Source organism: Hemibagrus wyckioides, linkage group LG01 (assembly GCF_019097595.1).
Source record: "Hemibagrus wyckioides isolate EC202008001 linkage group LG01, SWU_Hwy_1.0, whole genome shotgun sequence".
In the NCBI taxonomy this organism is placed as follows: Eukaryota; Metazoa; Chordata; class Actinopteri; order Siluriformes; family Bagridae; genus Hemibagrus; species Hemibagrus wyckioides.
The window spans coordinates 7,904,305-7,921,662 of NC_080710.1; the positions used below are offsets into that span (position 1 = coordinate 7,904,305).

At 37.7% G+C, this 17,358-nt stretch overlaps 2 protein-coding genes across 3 annotated transcripts; one reads left to right on the plus strand and one right to left on the minus strand.

Moving 5' to 3' along the window:
• The first annotated feature begins 1,686 nt into the window (after positions 1-1,686).
• Positions 1,687-7,242, plus strand: LOC131360319 (serum paraoxonase/arylesterase 2-like). Its single transcript, XM_058400635.1, has 9 exons — positions 1,687-1,858; positions 2,018-2,088; positions 3,547-3,602; positions 3,788-3,947; positions 4,030-4,156; positions 4,242-4,442; positions 4,531-4,612; positions 4,729-4,857; positions 6,147-7,242. The coding sequence occupies exons 1-9, from the start codon at positions 1,782-1,784 to the stop codon at positions 6,306-6,308; spliced, it is 1,065 nt and encodes a 354-aa protein (XP_058256618.1). The 5' UTR covers positions 1,687-1,781; the 3' UTR covers positions 6,309-7,242.
• A 1,232-nt stretch (positions 7,243-8,474) lies between these two features.
• si:dkey-56f14.7 (engulfment and cell motility protein 1) lies at positions 8,475-17,358 on the minus strand. Of its 2 annotated transcripts, XM_058375764.1 has the most exons (7): positions 17,117-17,358; positions 15,204-15,328; positions 14,069-14,181; positions 13,861-13,968; positions 11,751-11,833; positions 10,217-10,294; positions 8,475-9,350 (listed from the first exon to the last, which is right to left on the minus strand). In XM_058375764.1, exons 2-7 carry the CDS (start codon positions 15,239-15,241, stop codon positions 9,141-9,143), a joined length of 630 nt encoding a protein of 209 aa, XP_058231747.1. In that variant the 5' UTR covers positions 15,242-15,328; positions 17,117-17,358; the 3' UTR covers positions 8,475-9,140. The 2 variants fall into 2 exon arrangements, 1 of the variants encoding a protein (XP_058231747.1); XR_009203224.1 differs by lacking the exons at positions 8,475-9,350; positions 13,861-13,968; positions 14,069-14,181; positions 15,204-15,328; positions 17,117-17,358 and adding an exon at positions 12,517-13,852 and having other exon boundaries at positions 10,242-10,294.

Here is a 17,358-nt window from a genome sequence, read left to right on the forward strand (position 1 = left end):
GATAACTTTCTGTGACACCATGCATGCTGTGTAAGCTCTAAGCTCTTTGTGAACCAGCAGTGAAACCAAAACGATGCAAAAAAAAAACCTCCTACAGAAACAGCTGATCTCATATTTCTGTTTAGTTTTGACAATGTTTTGATATTTCTAACTAAATGTTAAGACGTTATCTATTTAACAAAATTGACAAACTGACATGAATGAAAACATCACTTACTCTGTAGTGTCTTGCCTTCATTATTAAACGTGCCTCATGTAGTGTATGTGCTGATTTCATATTTACCAGTTTACATGCATCTTAATACTCTTATGCCATGCCTTTGTGGAGGTGGTTAAAAAAAAAAAAATCGCTGGCAAAACTGGAGCACACAGGACACAGAGCTTGCTTGATAGAAGAGGAGCTATTTCTGCTCTCCTCCACTTCAGTTCCATGGGGAAAAATGAGTCTATTTTTTTCACATTGTCACATGTCCTGCTCTCACATGTGCAATCTTTAACCTATTTCAGGCAGACCTTATCAGTACTGGTGAGTGTGTACGGCTTGAAGTGTAATAAATATGTAGAATCACTGCTTACACAGCAAATTTGAACCAAATGAGTTTTCTAACGTAAAGACAGGCAGACAGATAGATGATAGACTGCTTCTCTCATTTCTCACATAGCATGTTACGCAAGGCTGTGTACCTTGCATGACCAGTATAGCAAGGTATTTTTGCATAGACAGAAGGCCACACCTCAGCTGAGAATTATAGCAGCGCCTTCAACTACACCGAGACCTCTACTCCAAAGCTTGGGTGTTGGGAAATCATACAGTCAAACTACCTTTGTGTGGATTAACCACCTTGAAGTGATACCAAAAAATCATTCCTGACAATCTCATGCCATATTTTAAACAATAACAACAAAAACCTTGTGTTTGGACCCAGACTGTTTTTCCACTTCTTGAGACATGTCGTGAGGATTTGTGATGGTCAGTTATCTTGATCTAGACAGAAATATCACATGACGATAACCTTTACATTTTGATGCCCATACAATATAGTTCTATGAGGGTTTAAAAGTTTTGGTGCTCTTCTATACGTTCTCCTCGATGGTCTCCATAGTCTTAATGGTTAATGCTGATCAAAGCAACAAGGAAATGCATTATATATTCCAGTATCTCTCCAACGACAGTGAGATGTCATTTTGTTCTTTTGCTGAATCGCGAACGAATCGGTTCTTTTCGAACGAGGCTTTTAAGCGAGTTGGGTAAACAGTTGGGTGTTTATTAAACAGTTGCTATATGGTAAAAGGAAAATGCTATATTTACCTTTACTTCAAAATTAAAATCCGTGTCACATTTACGAGACTATTTAATAATTAACATTTAATTCAAATGCCTAAAAAACAGCAATAGTCCTCTATTTTGTGTCCCTCGTGCTTTTACCTTCCAGGAGATGTCGCCATCTAGCGACATCTTGACAATTCTTCAGCACTTTCTTTAGAAATAAACCTGGATTATGAATCGAAAATGTGGCTTTAAATGGTTCTAATTTTTCTACATAGTCTACATAAAGTGTGGGCTGAGAATGTGGTGGACTTTTTTAATTTAACCGTTTTACTTTATAACAGTAGGACATTTATAGCTCTGAATGGTGAATCAAATGAATCGGCACAGTTGGTTCACTTAAACGGTTAGTTCAAAAGAATCGAATCAGTAAACTCTTCATCGGTGGCGCCATTTCAGAAGTTAGCAACATAAACTAAACAGGCTACAAAGTAAAACGTAATAATAATATAAAATGGCGAAATTAATGGTACTCTCGGTTTTGGTTGTAGCTGTAGCTGTACTGATTGGAGAGAGATTTATTGCGTTAAGGTTGGTCGGCTTTGTTTTTAAATAAGAGTAGTGGTATAATGAAAGGTGGATAATGCATGCCCTGTTTTATAAGGAGTTTATCTGCTCTGCTGTTGTTATTGTGGTCTATGTGTGTATGTGTGCTCTGACGAATATGACTCCAATGTTTGTTTCCTGCAGAAATACCTTATTGGTTTTTAGAGAACTCGCCCAAAATCACCTCCCTAACTGTGAGTTTATCAAAGGAATAGGTAAGTGTTATAATATTCACATCATTTCAGTTTCACGGGGAATGCTATAATTTCTCTGAAGCAAGCCAGATCAAGAATGTGGACCAAGTGTGGTTTCCATCAGTCACTATTAAAACCCTCAACTTAGTACACAGACTAAAGGTATTTAGAATAAAAACTCTTCAGGGAATGCTGTTGTAGGAAAGTAATCCACAACCGTACATCCCAGAGTGCTTTATTCCACTTATACCTCAACGATTTGATGACAATTGCACATTTTATTGTGTCTCCACCACCTCCTTACTCTGATATTTTAAGAATGAGTTGTTGAATGTTTGTAAGCTGCAAATGGAATGATTTAGATTTTGGAAAGGTTTCAAACTGGTTCAAGGTCACAGCATGGTGAAACGTCTGAAATGAGTTATTTCTTTAATACATTTAATGCACTGACACTAGAGACTGCTGGCATAAATATTAAGTAAATATCTCCATACATTTTTAAAAAATAAAATAACTCCTAGCTTATGTAGATTATCCACCATGCAACTGCATGTGCAGGAGTTCTTATTGTATAGAATATAATGTATTAAAATGAGTTCATTAATAGTAGCCCATGGTCTGAATTTCAGTCAGCACTGCTGTTGTAGAAAATTCTAAAACTTTCATCAGGATTGAGCATTTAGGAGTCCTGTAGTATACAGTTGAAGTCAAAAATTTATACACACTCACACAAGTGTTTTCCACTAGTGCAGACATTTTAAAGTTACCACAAATATCTTCTGGGCCATTTATTTTGTTCACATTAGGCATAATTGTCATAATTATTCAAGTGGGCCAAAGGCTTCTATACTTCTAAGTTCTTTAAGCAGTCTAGAAAATTCCAGATATTGATGGAACAACTTTAGAACCTTCTTACTGGCCAAGGGGGAAAATCCTAAGCCAGAAAAAAATTGTTGAGCTTAATTCAGAGAGACATTGCCCTGGCCTTTATTCTAAGACTTCCATAAAGAAAAGCCAGTCTGAAGTGTGCAGGTGATCACTAGCCATGGAGCAGTGTTTCTCAGGTCATGATAAACAAACATGGATATGTTTGACCATAATGATCAGCACTGTGCACAGAAGAAGTTTTTTAATCCTACAACCACAATCTCAAATGTGAAGCATGGTGGTGGAAGCATAATAATTTTAGGGCATTTTGCTGGGGGAGAGAATGGTGCACTTATAGAGGGCATCATGAGAAAGAGGATATCTAGAAATACTGAAGCCAGAGAGTTGGTCGCAAGTTTCATTTGGCAGCTAAATTTAATCTATTTTTCAGTCTATAGACTCGAGATGATAATGGCTAGCAAATAAGTTCATAACAATAAATAAATCACTTTTAATCACAAAGTCAGTGCAAACCTTTTTTAACCAATCAAATTTGAGAATTCAACCATGTCATATTATAAATGTGTTAAATAGCATTTGTTCTTTGTGCAGAGTTTGGAGCTGAGGATATCACTGTACTTGACGATGACCTGGCCTTTATAAGCACCGTATGTTCCTCTTATCTCACACCTATACAGTATATTTAAACTATTTTGATAACATGGATAACATGGTTACTGCAAATGACTTTTTTTGTGGCAAATGAATATAAATACATATCTTAGTTATCCGTGAAATGCATATGAATAGTATTGGTTATTATTGTTTTTTTTTTTTTGTTCAACATCCATAGGGTATTAAGTACCCAGGTATGCCTCGTTTTACAGACGAGCCTGGAAAGATCTACATGCTAAATCTGCCCTCTGGAGCTGGTCTTAAAGAGCTCCACATCAAGGGAGACTTTGACACAGCTTCGTTTGGCCCACATGGAATCAGTCTATATACAGACGAAGGTATTAGGAGATTAAATATATTTATTTTTCATCAATACTATTTGCTATATCAAAAGAACTGTTTTATGAAATCCTGTTACAGATGGCTCTCGATATTTATTTGTGGTGAATCATCCACATGAGAACAGCCAAGTTGAGATATTTCAGTATGTCGAAGAGGAAAGCACTCTTGTGCACAAGAAGACTATAAAGCATGAGTTGCTGCATAAGTATGTCCATCCTAAACCCTTTTCACCATATATATGAATGATGTAGAAGTTCTCAAACATCTTTCGTAAACTTGCTTTGGTGTAGTGTGAACGACATCGTAGCTGTGGGAGTGGAGCATTTCTACGCCACCAATGATCATTACTTCACCCACGGGCCCCTGAAGCTTCTGGAAGCGCTGTTCTCCCTGTCCTGGTGTGATGTGGTGTATTACAGTCCTGAAGCAGTTCGAGTTTTGGCAGGAGGATTTTACGGTGCCAATGGCATCAACATCTCTCCTGACAAAAAGTAAGTCTTTGAGAAATGTTTAAAAAAGTGTATTAAAAAAAATCCAAACATTCAATCGATTTAAACAACTTTTATTCTTTTGGGCCAGGCATTTGTATGTGTCAGATTTAATGAGTCACAAAATTGTTGTGCTGAACATCCAGAAAGGCAACACACTGTCCCGCGTGAAGGTATGAACAAAGTGTAATGAATAGGTCGTGTTTTTTGTTTGTTTTTTTTACCTGCGTTATTATTTCTTATTTAAATTTGCTGTTTGGACCTATTATTAATATTCCCTGTTGTACAGGAAGTTGATGTAGGATCCCTCTGTGACAATATTGAAGTGGAGAGTAAAACTGGAGACTTGTGGATGGGATGCCACCCGAATGGAGCCAAAATTTTGCAATTTGATCCAAATGCTTCAGCTGGCTCAGAGGTGAGAGAGAGAGAGAGAGACAGACAGAGCAACAAAGGGCCTCATTTGTCAGTTTTTTCAATTCAATTTTATTTGTATAGCGCTTTTATCAATGCACGTTGCCTCAAAGCAGCTTTACAGAACATAAACATAGTGCTAAAATTCCTAGATGTTCATTTCATTTTCCTGAAAAGTTGTCTGTGTGGGTTTTTTTTTTTTTTTTTTTGCAAGATATCCACAATACGTATGATTTTTCCTGTACTAATTTTTATGATGATTTACAGTCAACCATAAAGTGCAATCAGCTTATTTGCATTCAGTGCCATTCTCAAGACTCCATGTAATTTAAAGCGCACATGAAGCAGGAAACAGAAAATGAGCACAAAAGAGATTTGCAAGTGAAGTTGTTTTGACTTGCAAATACACCGTAAAGAAGTTTTATTTAGCGGTGGAACAGCACCAGAAAAGTCTATAATGTGGAGACAAAAATACATAAAATATGAATTAGCTATAAAATAAGTGATGTGTAAAGAAAATGTTTTGAGTGAAGATAGATATCTGCACTATACCCAGAAGAGCATGTAAAACAGGTACATCACACAAGGCTGTGTTTAATTGTTTCGAGTGTCCCGGCTACTGCCTCTCACACCAACGTGCACATTTTAGTCTCTCTCACATACTAGCACACCTTCCCCAGTGTCATGGTGGAAGAGCAGGAAGTCATGTGTCATAATGACACCTGATGTATTCAGGATGAAACTGATGATGACATGCAGCATGCTAGGGAGAATCTGGCGCGGTACAGATCCCTCACGTATCCATCACTTAGCACTGACTCTTAAGTATTGCTCAAGATCTCGGATATGTTTTGACTTACTTTCTTTAATTATTTTGATATTTAGTCATTCTTTTATTTATAACCATTAATATGCAATCACTGGGTTTCACATCTCTTTTTGAAATAATTGAATAGGACACAGTAATAAATCTAATAATTTAATAAGTTTATCACCAGTTGCATGATTTGAAGCTGATCAGTCGTGGAGTCTCCGTATACTTCAACTAAATTTTGATCAAACTGAATACCAAAATTCTTGTGTAAAGGCTCTTATTTGTTATTTACAAATAAATTTGGTTGTAATTAGACTGATAAATGAGGTCCAGTGTTTTGTATAAAAAAAAAAAAATCTCATATACCACTTTTTGACAGTATAACTTGGTTTTTATCATGTCACAGTATTTCAGCTATGTATATGTCATTAAAGCTAGGTGTTGTGGATTTGTATATGATATTCCTCTGTCTTCTTTAGGTCATCCGTATACAGAATATCCTCTCTGAAGAGCCAGTGGTGACTCAGGTATACGCTGATAACGGCAGCGTGCTCATAGGATCGTCAGTGGCTACTCCATATAAAGGGAAACTCCTTATAGGAAGCGTGTTCCAAAAAGCCCTGATATGTGACCTTGATTAGAACATGTACTTAAACATCTAACACCGATCTGCATGGCTGAAGTGCCTCACATACAGGCAGGTGGCAAATGAAAGGGAAGAGTGTCTTACTAAAGTGTTAAAACACCACAAGCCTCCAGAATAACATCATTGTGCTTTCTGCAAGTCTCTGGAGCTGTACTAGAGCAAAAGACACCATTCTTTCCGAAGCTATTCTCTCAATTGGTGTCTTCTTTCATCATTTACTTTTCTTTGTCACCCACCTGTAGGTGTTTCCTACATCACGAAATGTGTTCTTGCAGTATCAGGTGTATTTATAAGCGCTACTGAATTCTCTCAGACAAAATAAAGTCAGAATTTGTCATACCATCCATATATAAGCTTCTAAATCAACATAATTATATTGACTCAGCTTCTAATATTGGCTCCAGTTGATTTCTGTATAGTGCGTAGTTTCCGGATCCAGCGTGAGCCTGAATGCACTTGGTGTAGATAAATTAATGGAAAAGGGTTGTTTTTAAAATACTTATTGTGTTAAATTCATTGATTACACAGGAATGAAGTAATAAACATTTAAAATAAAAAAACCCCAGATATATAGGCCTAGCATGAATGTACTAAGATTTCTACATTCTAAGTAAATGAAAGTTACTATAAAGACACAAAATATTAAGTAACATTGAGCTTAATTACACTGATGGTAAAAGGGCTTTGTTGATTGAGATTGAGAACACAGTCTCAGGTTAAGTTCCATGTCTGGAATTGTGGTAATATTAATTCAACACTTTTTCCTACCCACTTAGAAGATAACATTACAGAGTATTGATTTGTGTTTACTGTGTTGTCTTTGATTTGTTTCACAGCCACTGTGATATTTTTTTTTTTATAGCTGATTACTGTGAAGTCTAATGTTGCACAATGCTATGTTCAAATAAACATCACCATTTGCCTCTTTATGTCTGGTGAGAGACGTACTTCTGGACCCCCAAACAGTGCTTTTCATAATGGATTGTGTGTCTAACAAACACAACAAACTTTTGTTAACCTTAAGTGAGATTTCTAAACCCATTTATCACACCACTAGCATCAGTTATCATCAGTTAATATCAGTTTCATGTAATATTTTAGTTCAGCAAACCAGAAATCTCTTTGCATTGAGTTTTATAATTATTTAAGCTCTTTGTATACAGAATTAAGTTGTTTGATTTATTTCCAGTAGCACACCATCTTCTTAAAAGCTCCACAAAATTTGTGCCTCTTAATATATTCAATTATACTTATTTGTATAGTGCTTTTAACAATGGACATAGTCTCAAAGCAGCTTTACAGAAGTATAGAAACATAGGAAAAAAATGATAAAGTTTAGTTACTATTTATCCCTAACATCCCTAATGAGCAAGCCTGAGGTGACGGTGGCGGTGGAGGAAAATCTCCCTGAGATGATATGAGGAAAAACCATGAGAGGAACCAGGCTCAGAAGGAAACCCATCATTATCTGGGTGGCACTGGACAGTAAATAATGTAACTGTTGATAATGTCCTTTCTACAACAGCAACCAAGAGCTCTTGAACAACTAAAGTCAGTGTAGGTACTGAATATTTAGCGATTGAAGAGAGTCTGATGTTAACCATCATATTTGATTATTAAGGTTTTTAAGGTCTATTTTAAATTACTATTCAGTGTAGAATAGTATTATTCTGGACACGTATCAGAGCCCTTAATATGACAAAATTCCCCATAAATATTGCATTGTAGCAAATTACCCAGTTTCTGTTTTCTAGCCTACACTAACTGGTTGCCATGTATGAATAGTCCAGGAGACATGTCTGTAGAGCTTTAAGTTTATTCATAGGTACATATTATCTAATCTAGTAAATATAACCTCAGTATGTGCTTTATTCTGGTCAGAGTTGCAGTAGATCCTGGGTCAGTTCCTTTTCAGAGAAACACACAATGGGACAAGAATCCATAAGAGTGCACCATGCACACACACACTCAGAAACTCGATCACACCCTAGGGACAATAAATGTAGCCAATCCACCTGCTGGAATGTGGTTATCGGAGGTGAGAGGAGACCAGAGAATGTAGAGGAAACCTACTGGCAGAAACTATACACTAACCCGAGTCGATTCTGAATTAAAAGAATGTATTATAAAAACGAAAAAAGAGATACTGGACATTTGGATGTATATACATATATATTAAGTTTTATTACAACATGAATATTAAAAACAGCTGCATCAGATGTTTTGTGAGCGGTCGACAAAATCGGTACTTCTTACTATGCAAAGAAATGGTATTGGCAATTACGTCACACCCTGCATTTCAATACAGCTTTAACATACTCTGTTCAACTTTGTGTCCTGATTCAAGAATTATGTCGGATATTTCACACCAGTGGCCGCGGCACAAAAGACGGTGTGTTTAGTGTAGTGATCGTTTTTCATCTGGGAATTTACTGCATTTAGCATTTATTGCTGTTTCTACTTAGCTACAAAATAGCTACATCTGGGAAATTCTGTCCCTGAAGTCAATAGTTCAATTTGTTTAATCCCTTTGGCCCTAGCAGGCTGATCTAACAAACATCGCTCAGGCTGATAGAGTTATTACAGCCCTTAAGATGGGGGAAATTGATGAATCAGTATTAAGCTGTATTGGAAAGCAGGAGATTCCATATGAGAATGTTTGTGCATCAGTGACACTGTCTCTTTCAAATGCTTTGATTAAAATACCTTTTCAATTTTCTAGGAAATGGAGTCACTTTATTTTGTCCTGGCCTGTACTGTATATCAGTCAGAGAATCAAGAGTAAATATATTACAGTCCAAAGTCTGTGCTGCAGTGTGCTGTGCTCTTAAGAGTGTTGGCTGTAATCATAAACAAAGTCATAATCTTTGGGTTCTTTGGGTATAGGGGGCGGAACGTCAGGAATCTGGACATTCTCAAGGTCTAAGAGGCGGAGCTTAATCTCCATGGTAACCAGCGTGTCCATATCTGACTTGGTGAGCTCGCTTGTCATCTCTTTTCCCAATAGAGCATTCAAGCCATCTGTCCAGATGCAGTACTGATAAGCAATGAAGAGAATGTCAAAGATGAGACACTAGCCATATTTGAAAAATATCATGTAGTATTTCAAGAAACAGTGGTCTACATGTTGCATCAGTTTGTTTTTATATATTATGTATTCCTTAACTACAGTGAAATGAATAGGAATGGTATGCACACTATATGGCAGAAAGATTGTGGACACATGGCCATAACACCCATCTGTGCTGTTTGGAAATCCTGTTGTTTGAAACCCTTTGTTGCTATAATACTCTTAAATCTTATAGGAAGTCTTTTCACTAATTTTTGGAGCATAGCTGTGGAGATTTGTGTCTCCTGATGGTCTACAGACAGGATCATTGCTGTGGTCTGTGTTTGATTACCGGGCAGGGAACTAACCCAGCCACTGAGGGATTAACTCTTATAACTGGTGGTCACAAACCAGGATAAAATGGGAAGGTTGCGTCAGGAAGGGCAGTTATTGTAAAATCTGTGCCAAATCAAATACGTGGCCCAGACGATCCGCTGTAGTGGCCCCAAACATGGAGCAGCTGAAAGAACAACAGCTGTGGACATTTGGGATCATTCAGCCACAAGTGTATTAGTGACTGAGGGAGGTTGATGTTGATGTTGGTCTGGGGTGCAGTCAGCGTGATCAAAGATCCATGCATACCATGTCTTTATGGAGCATGCTTTGTGCACAGGGGCATTGTTTTAATTCCAATGAAAGGAAATTATAATACTACAGCAAAGAAAAACATCCTATAAATTTGTGTACTTCTAACATTGTGGCAACTGTTCGGGGAAGGAACACATATGGGTGCGATGTTCAGATGTCCACATATTTTGGCTATTTATTGTGAATTCAATTAAACTGAAAGTTACCTCATACTTGTCTGGAGCAATGAAGTTCAAATATTCATCAGATTCATATAAAATGGAGAAAGCAAGCTCAGGCACCTCCTACAGAACAGAAGGGCAATAATAAATTCATATCAGACCTCTGTGTCTGACCTCTAATGTTACCCCGCTGTGCCTATTAGCACTTTTTTTTCTGAAGGGATAGTGCTATGCCAGATGGCAGCCCTGTCAGTGTTGCATGTGTCCTCCAAAGCCACTTCCTGGGACAGCAAATTAGCTTCTGGGGGTATCTTGAAGTAAACTTTAGGGTTTTTCTGAATTAGAAGAAAGACTTCTGAATGAATGAGGGTACTGTGGCAAATTTCAAGTCAGCTCCAGTGGTGTTTTGAACATGACTGTCTGGTCTTAAATCAGGCTCCTGGTCACCATAGGTATTGAATTAACAGCTTAATAGCTTGTAATCTTAGAGCTACTGGTATCCTATTCTCCAAATCTGGGAATAGCCTCCTTACAGCAGGAACTTGGGCTCTGTGGTGCTCAAGAGTCTTTATCACCTCTCTTTATCATTACTAGCTTTGGAAATAGTAAGTAATAAGTTAGTAATGTGATAAGCAACTAAGCCACAGAGTTCTACTTGTCTCCCAAAGATGGTCAGCACATTGCCTTGTTTCCCACTTTTACATTTGCTAGTTGTTGGAACCCCTTGCAGATTTCTCCCTGTAACAGATATGCTGTCCCAAATGGATGGTGAGATTTGGCACTTGCCTCTTGCACTGAATTGCCAAATGAGGTCTGTGATCCAGCAGTCCCTTGTATCCCATTAAGTGTATTTTGTTCTTCGAACTTATTCTACCCTATCTACCCTAAAGATGTATGAGGCTGCAGAACCATGGATGGCCATCTCTCTAGAGTCTTATAGACTTTTTATCATTTTTCTAAAGCAAACAAATCACCTCTATCTATCGCTGTCTCCAGAAACCCAGTGAGGAATCCATACCCTATGCTGAAGTCCCTTAAAAAATCACCCTTATGTGCCTCTATGTGAAGCTCATGTTGTCTTTAAAATCTACCTTATTGACAGCAATCTCTTTGGGTTAAAGGGCTATTGAGCATGTACTGGTGATAAGCCTGCTTTGTGTACATTGGTGACCAGATTGACTCTGTGTTGCTGAATCTGGGAATTTTGCCCAAATGAATCAGTCTATTGACCTTGCAGCTTTTAATAAAGGTGAGCCTGAGCAGAGAGATTCCATGGTACATGTCTCATTGAGTTATTTGGACCGGTCAGAAGCAGGGATGCTCTGTTCTAGGCATCAAAAAATTGCCAATTCTTTTCACATTTGTGTGGGTGTGTTGATAATTGGCAATCACCTGCTGATTTGCACTGAGTGATGCTTATAAAAGTCTATAAAAAGAAATGCACACAGAAACCAGAAATATACGGAGCCATATACGGAGAGTGTTGTTGAAATGTCTACAGCTATGCATCATTCACCTTTTACATCCGTCATCATTCATTCAAAGCATCTTCTTAGATTGTTTCATTGTGAAAACGTACCTTATTTTGCTTTAGAGCTCCTTTCTCCTTCACATGAGGACAATCTTTCCCAGTTATTACAGTCTTGATATCTGCTACTGTTACTGAACACAGACATGAGGAGGAAGATTCTGTTAGTACACACTCTCAAAAAAAAGGGTACTGTCTTGTTGTTGGTGTGGTACCATTTAGAGTACACATTTTAGCACATTTAGGACATATCCTTATCTAGAAAGGTAAATGTAAGATACTCTTTAACTCCAAAATGTGGAATTTGCACCTGTTTTGGGTGTGTTCATGTTCAGCATTGAATTTCTTTGTCATGTCACACACTACAGTGGTGCTGAAAAAGTAGACACTCAGGGCTTTAAGAATTTGTAATTCCAAAAACGTTAGCTAGTTAGTTTGATTCAACCAATTATTTCTTTCTTCTAAGTAAATGGTGATCTCCAACCCATTTCTGCTCTCTGAGACATGTTCATAAACATCTTAAATTTGAAGGTTTATCTTTAACCACTAAACTTTTGTGTAAGGTTATCCAACAGAAGGGAAACCAAAACACTCACACTGAAAGCCAGTCCAGAGTCCAGACTCATTTTATATCAGACTTGTGACAATAAAATAATTCATTTGTTTATACTGATTATACTGATATATATATATGTATGTATATATATATATATATATATATATACTGTATATATATATATATATATATATATATATAACGTATATGTGTATAATTTATATGTGTATATACACTATATTGCCAAAAGTATTCGCTCACCTGCCTTGACTCGCATATGAACTTAAGTGACATCCCATTCCTAATCCATAGGGTTCAGTATGACGTCGGTCCACCCTTTGCAGCTATAACAGCTTCAACTCTTCTGGGAAGGCTGTCCACAAGGTTTAGGAGTGTGTTTATGGGGATTTTTGACCATTCTTCCAGAAGCGCATTTGTGAGGTCACACACTGATGTTGGACGAGAAGGCCTGGCTCTCAGTCTCCGCTCTAATTCATCCCAAAGGTGTTCTATCGGGTTGAGGTCAGGACTCTGTGCAGGCCAGTCAAGTTCATCCACACCAGACTCTGTCATCCATGTCTTTATGGACCTTGCTTTGTGCACTGGTGCACAGTCATGTTGGAAGAGGAAGGGGCCAGCTCCAAACTGTTCCCACAAAGTTGGGAGCATGGAATTGTCCAAAATGTCTTGGTATGCTGAAGCATTCAGAGTTCCTTTCACTGGAACTAAGGGGCCAAGCCCAGCTCCTGAAAAACAACCCCACACCATAATCCCCCCTCCACCAAACTTTACACTTGGCACAATGCAGTCAGACAAGTACCGTTCTCCTGGCAACCGCCAAACCCAGACTCGTCCATCAGATTGCCAGATGGAGAAGCGCGATTCGTCACTCCAGAGAACACGTCTCCACTGCTCTAGAGTCCAGTGGCGGCGTGCTTTACACCACTGCATCCGACGCTTTGCATTGCACTTGGTGATGTATGGCTTGGATGCAGCTGCTCGGCCATGGAAACCCATTCCATGAAGCTCTCTGCGCACTGTTCTTGAGCTAATCTGAAGGCCACATGAAGTTTGGAGGTCTTTAGCGATTGACTCTGCAGAAAGTTGGCGACCTCTTCGCACTATGCGCCTCAGCATCCGCTGACCCCGCTCCGTCAGTTTACGTGGCCTACCACTTCGTGGCTGACTTGCTGTCGTTCCCAAACACTTCCACGTTCTTATAATACAGCTGACAGTTGACTGTGGAATATTTAGGAGCGAGGAAATTTCACGACTGGATTTGTTGCACAGGTGGCATCCTATCACAGTTCCACGCTGGAATTCACTGAGCTCCTGAGAGCGACCCATTCTATCACAAATGTTTGTAAAAACAGTCTGCATGCCTAGGTGCTTGATTTTATACACCTGTGGCCATGGAAGTGATTGGAACACCTAATTCTGAATATTTGGATGGGTGAGCAAATACTTTTGGCAATATAGTGTATACACACATTTTTCTGGTGAAAGAAACATATACAAGGTAAGAAAGATAAGGCTTTTTACATTGCATATTTAATGAAGAAGTTCTTATTAAAATACTCAAACAGTGCACCAACAGAGGCTCACATTTCTCTTGTAGAGATTCATGGGGGATTTGTCCCTGTGACAAATCCTCTACATCCCCATAATGTAGCACTTTGTGATTAGGAGACAGCCGACAATACAAAAACTTATCTGAAATAGAGAGAAAGAATGATTTTATTATATATGGAACCTTAGCTTTCAGGAAGTGATGAAGTGTGCTGGAGTTTGGTTGACTGTAAAAGTGGCTCACCTTGCCTGCGCCGAGCGCTGACCTTCCTGAAGCAGGCGCCATCGCACAGCCGGTTCAGCCTCTGCTGCTTGATCAGCTCGGCCACCTCCGGCTGGAGCCTCTCACGCAGCTCCCTGCGACGTAACCATAAACACTTGTGTTACTACGGAAAATGTAGAGACACAGGTACTAACAGGTTCCAAAAACATTTGGAACCTTTTTAACTCATGTGATCCAAGAACAGGAATCTAAGGCTACAGTGGGAAGACTGGAATAAGACCAGCCCCAGACTCCTGTTCTGGCCTGAAAGAAGTGAAACCTGATGTGGTTTTCTGCTGTTGTTGCACATCCACCTCAAGGTTTGATGTGTTGTGTGTTCTGCAATACATTTCTGTTCATCAGTTCTAAAAAGTGTTTAGCTGAGTTATCAAAGCTGAACTGTCTGGCCAAAGCAGTTAGATCATTCTCATAAAGTGTTTCTGCTTATAGAACTGTCTAGAGATCACACTTTCCCCCCATGCTGGTCAGCATTACCTGAAGCAGTTGACCTGAATCTGTACGTTTTTATGCATTGTGCCGATGTGGCTGATGTGATGATTATATATGTTCTTTATAAAGTGGAGAGCAAGTGTATTAATGTATAAACAGTAAGCAAGCCATCAGTCTCTGTACAGAAAATGCACTATAGTTGTGTATGTAAATATTCCTACTAGCAACATGGAGTAAGTATAAACATTGCAACCTTTTCAGTTTTTCATATTTTTAAATGCAAATAATCAGTGTGATTGTTAATATGGATTAACAAATTTGCAAAATTTGTGATGTTATTAATGATCTAGATGGAAATGATTTAGACTGTGCATCATTTAGACTGTGCATCAGAGTATTATCTGCTTCACACGCACACACTCTTTGTTCTTGCTCAGTTTTCACCCAAACTCTTTTGTTTACAACAGAAGATTTTTATACATTTTTTTCATGTCCAGAAAATCTTCTACTTCTACCAGACTTCCTTCATTTTTTTTCCCCGAAATACTGTATAAACACAACCCTATTCTTCTTTACAGACGTTGTTATGTAAAAAGTGATGTAAAATACCATAGATTGAAGTGTTGACATGCGAAGGCTTTAGAACAGATGAGGAGGAAGTGCTTACTGCATTGTGCGGGATTTTAATTCATCCTGTTTCATCATTTCCACCTTCAGTATATATATAACGGGACAGCTTTAAATCTTATTGTCACGGTCAGGAGAAGATGATATATTTCCGGCATTCACCATCTAGGAAAGTAAACAATAAACACCTTTTCGTTAAGCACATAAGCATTCATAGAAATATATACAGCATGAATATTAATGTTTTTAAATATTAGCTAGGAGAAAGACTCACTGTTTTAGGTGTACTCACTGGAGCTAAGCTTGCTTTCTCTGTCTACACACAGAATCTAAAAACTTAGGGGATAAATATGTCTTTGAATTTTAATTTAAATTGATTGACGTGTTTAATTGACACGGTTTTGGCGCTATTTTTGTTTTCAGCACGACTTTTTATGTGAATAGGTTCATTTTACTCTTTAACCATTGGTTCTGGGTTGTCTTATGTGGCCCGGTGTCTTTATGTAGCACCAGTGTCCTACAGGAACGTTGGTTCATTTTCACTCTATATTGCATCAGCTATACATAGTTGAAATTACAGTAAAAGCCTCTGGACTTCTCCTCCAATTATTAATATTAATAATTATTGTTTTAAAAGGCTAAGGTGTTAGAGGAGACAGAGGAGGAGCTACGGTTTAATAGGCTTTTTTCAAGACAGTATCAACAGTCTTAAGCACGCTTGTGCATCATTGTAATCGTCATCATCATCATCATCATCATCCTCATCATCATCATTTTCCATGTTCTCTCTATCTGAGCATAAATCCAGGAAGCATGAGTTAAAAAGTATATACCACGGCATCATGACATAGTGTCATATTTCTCTAATTAATCTCATGCATAAGTAGCATTATTTGGTTTAGGAAACCTATTAAAACATATTTTATAACGGATCATCAACATCATCATCATCATCATCTAATCTCAACTTCAATCTTTATATCAATATAAAATTTAGAACAGATATGAAACAATACATACTGTAATGCAGTCTTATGGCTTTTTATCAGATTTTGTCACAATTTCGGCTGAATCTGCAATGAATTATCCCATTCTCTCCCCCACAATGTCAGTAATCCCCAGTGTCTGGTAAGTTAAGTTAAGTTATATTCAATTAATCAGTCCTTAGTGACCCATGAGGAGGATCTGAGGTTGGAATTCTTCCAGCAATGTGCCACACCATTTTATTTTTTTTCTGCTCGGTGTGGAGTAACTGATATTACGTCTAATCAGAAATCTAATCGAAAGAATCAAATCTAAGATGCAGTCTTAAACATACATTTAGTGTAAATGATGAAGAATTGTATTCTCAACTTGAAATATTATAGACAAGTGCACTGAAAAGAAAGAGACTATAGAGAGTAAAGCAACGATAATCAATAAAAAATAAAGGTAAAAGTTCAAATAAAATGAAGTTCATTGCTCATATGCTTAGCTCTATTGTCATATATTTAGCTATATTTCTACATACAATCAAATCTAGCCTGATTTGTTTCTCACATGAGATATAAACATAGAACGAGAGATTAAAAAAACAGACCAATATTATATGTTTATCAAATTAGGATGCTTTATTCTACAGGTAGAAATACTGAATGCAGAAAAGGAGAAATGCAAAAGAAACATTTTAAATATCCCAAGTTTAAAAAGTGATTTAAAATTGAGAGTCGAATCTCTCGTAAAGATCAGCACACACGTTTACTATAAATAATACATTTAAATGATATATACACCTGTTCTTATTTATAGCTGTCAGTGAAATGTCAAAATAAAGCAAATATACCTGAGACGGCATCATGAATAGAGAGTAATAAGGAGCAGCATACGATTCAGCAGTGCGTTAAAAAATAAATAAATAAGTAAATAAATAAATAAATAAATAAATGCCAGCCTTGTGTATGGTGTTGTACTTACGTGCCAGTCTTACAACCATGTTTTCTGCTCCAGCACTGCAGCCACATGCATGTGAACTGAGAAATGACTGAGATTCAGTCCTAATCACAGCATGATGAGGGTACGAAAAAATAGGAGTAGACAACGACTGTTTCAAAACACAAGCATGGGAGAGGATTGCTCCTCCTTGGCATACAGACCCAGTTCTAATTCATAAGCATGCAGCTTTTGCTTATGTTTATATGAGCCGTGTCGATTGGACG

What these genes read in the sequence shown, in the direction of transcription:
- LOC131360319 (XM_058400635.1), top strand. Translation starts at nt 1,782, where the DNA reads ATGGCGAAATTAATGGTACTCTCGGTTTTGGTTGTAGCTGTAGCTGTA. An exon ending in CAGTCTATATACAGACGAAG is followed by an intron (nt 3,948 to 4,029) that starts GTATTAGGAGAT and finishes ATCCTGTTACAG; the next exon opens with ATGGCTCTCGATATTTATTT. An exon ending in ACACACTGTCCCGCGTGAAG is followed by an intron (nt 4,613 to 4,728) that starts GTATGAACAAAG and finishes CCTGTTGTACAG; the next exon opens with GAAGTTGATGTAGGATCCCT.
- si:dkey-56f14.7 (XM_058375764.1), bottom strand. Translation starts at nt 15,241, where the DNA reads ATGATGAAACAGGATGAATTAAAATCCCGCACAATGCA. An exon ending in TGAATCTCTACAAGAGAAAT is followed by an intron (nt 11,834 to 13,860) that starts GTGAGCCTCTGT and finishes GTCTGTGTTCAG; the next exon opens with TAACAGTAGCAGATATCAAG. An exon ending in GAGCTCTAAAGCAAAATAAG is followed by an intron (nt 10,295 to 11,750) that starts GTACGTTTTCAC and finishes TCTGTTCTGTAG; the next exon opens with GAGGTGCCTGAGCTTGCTTT.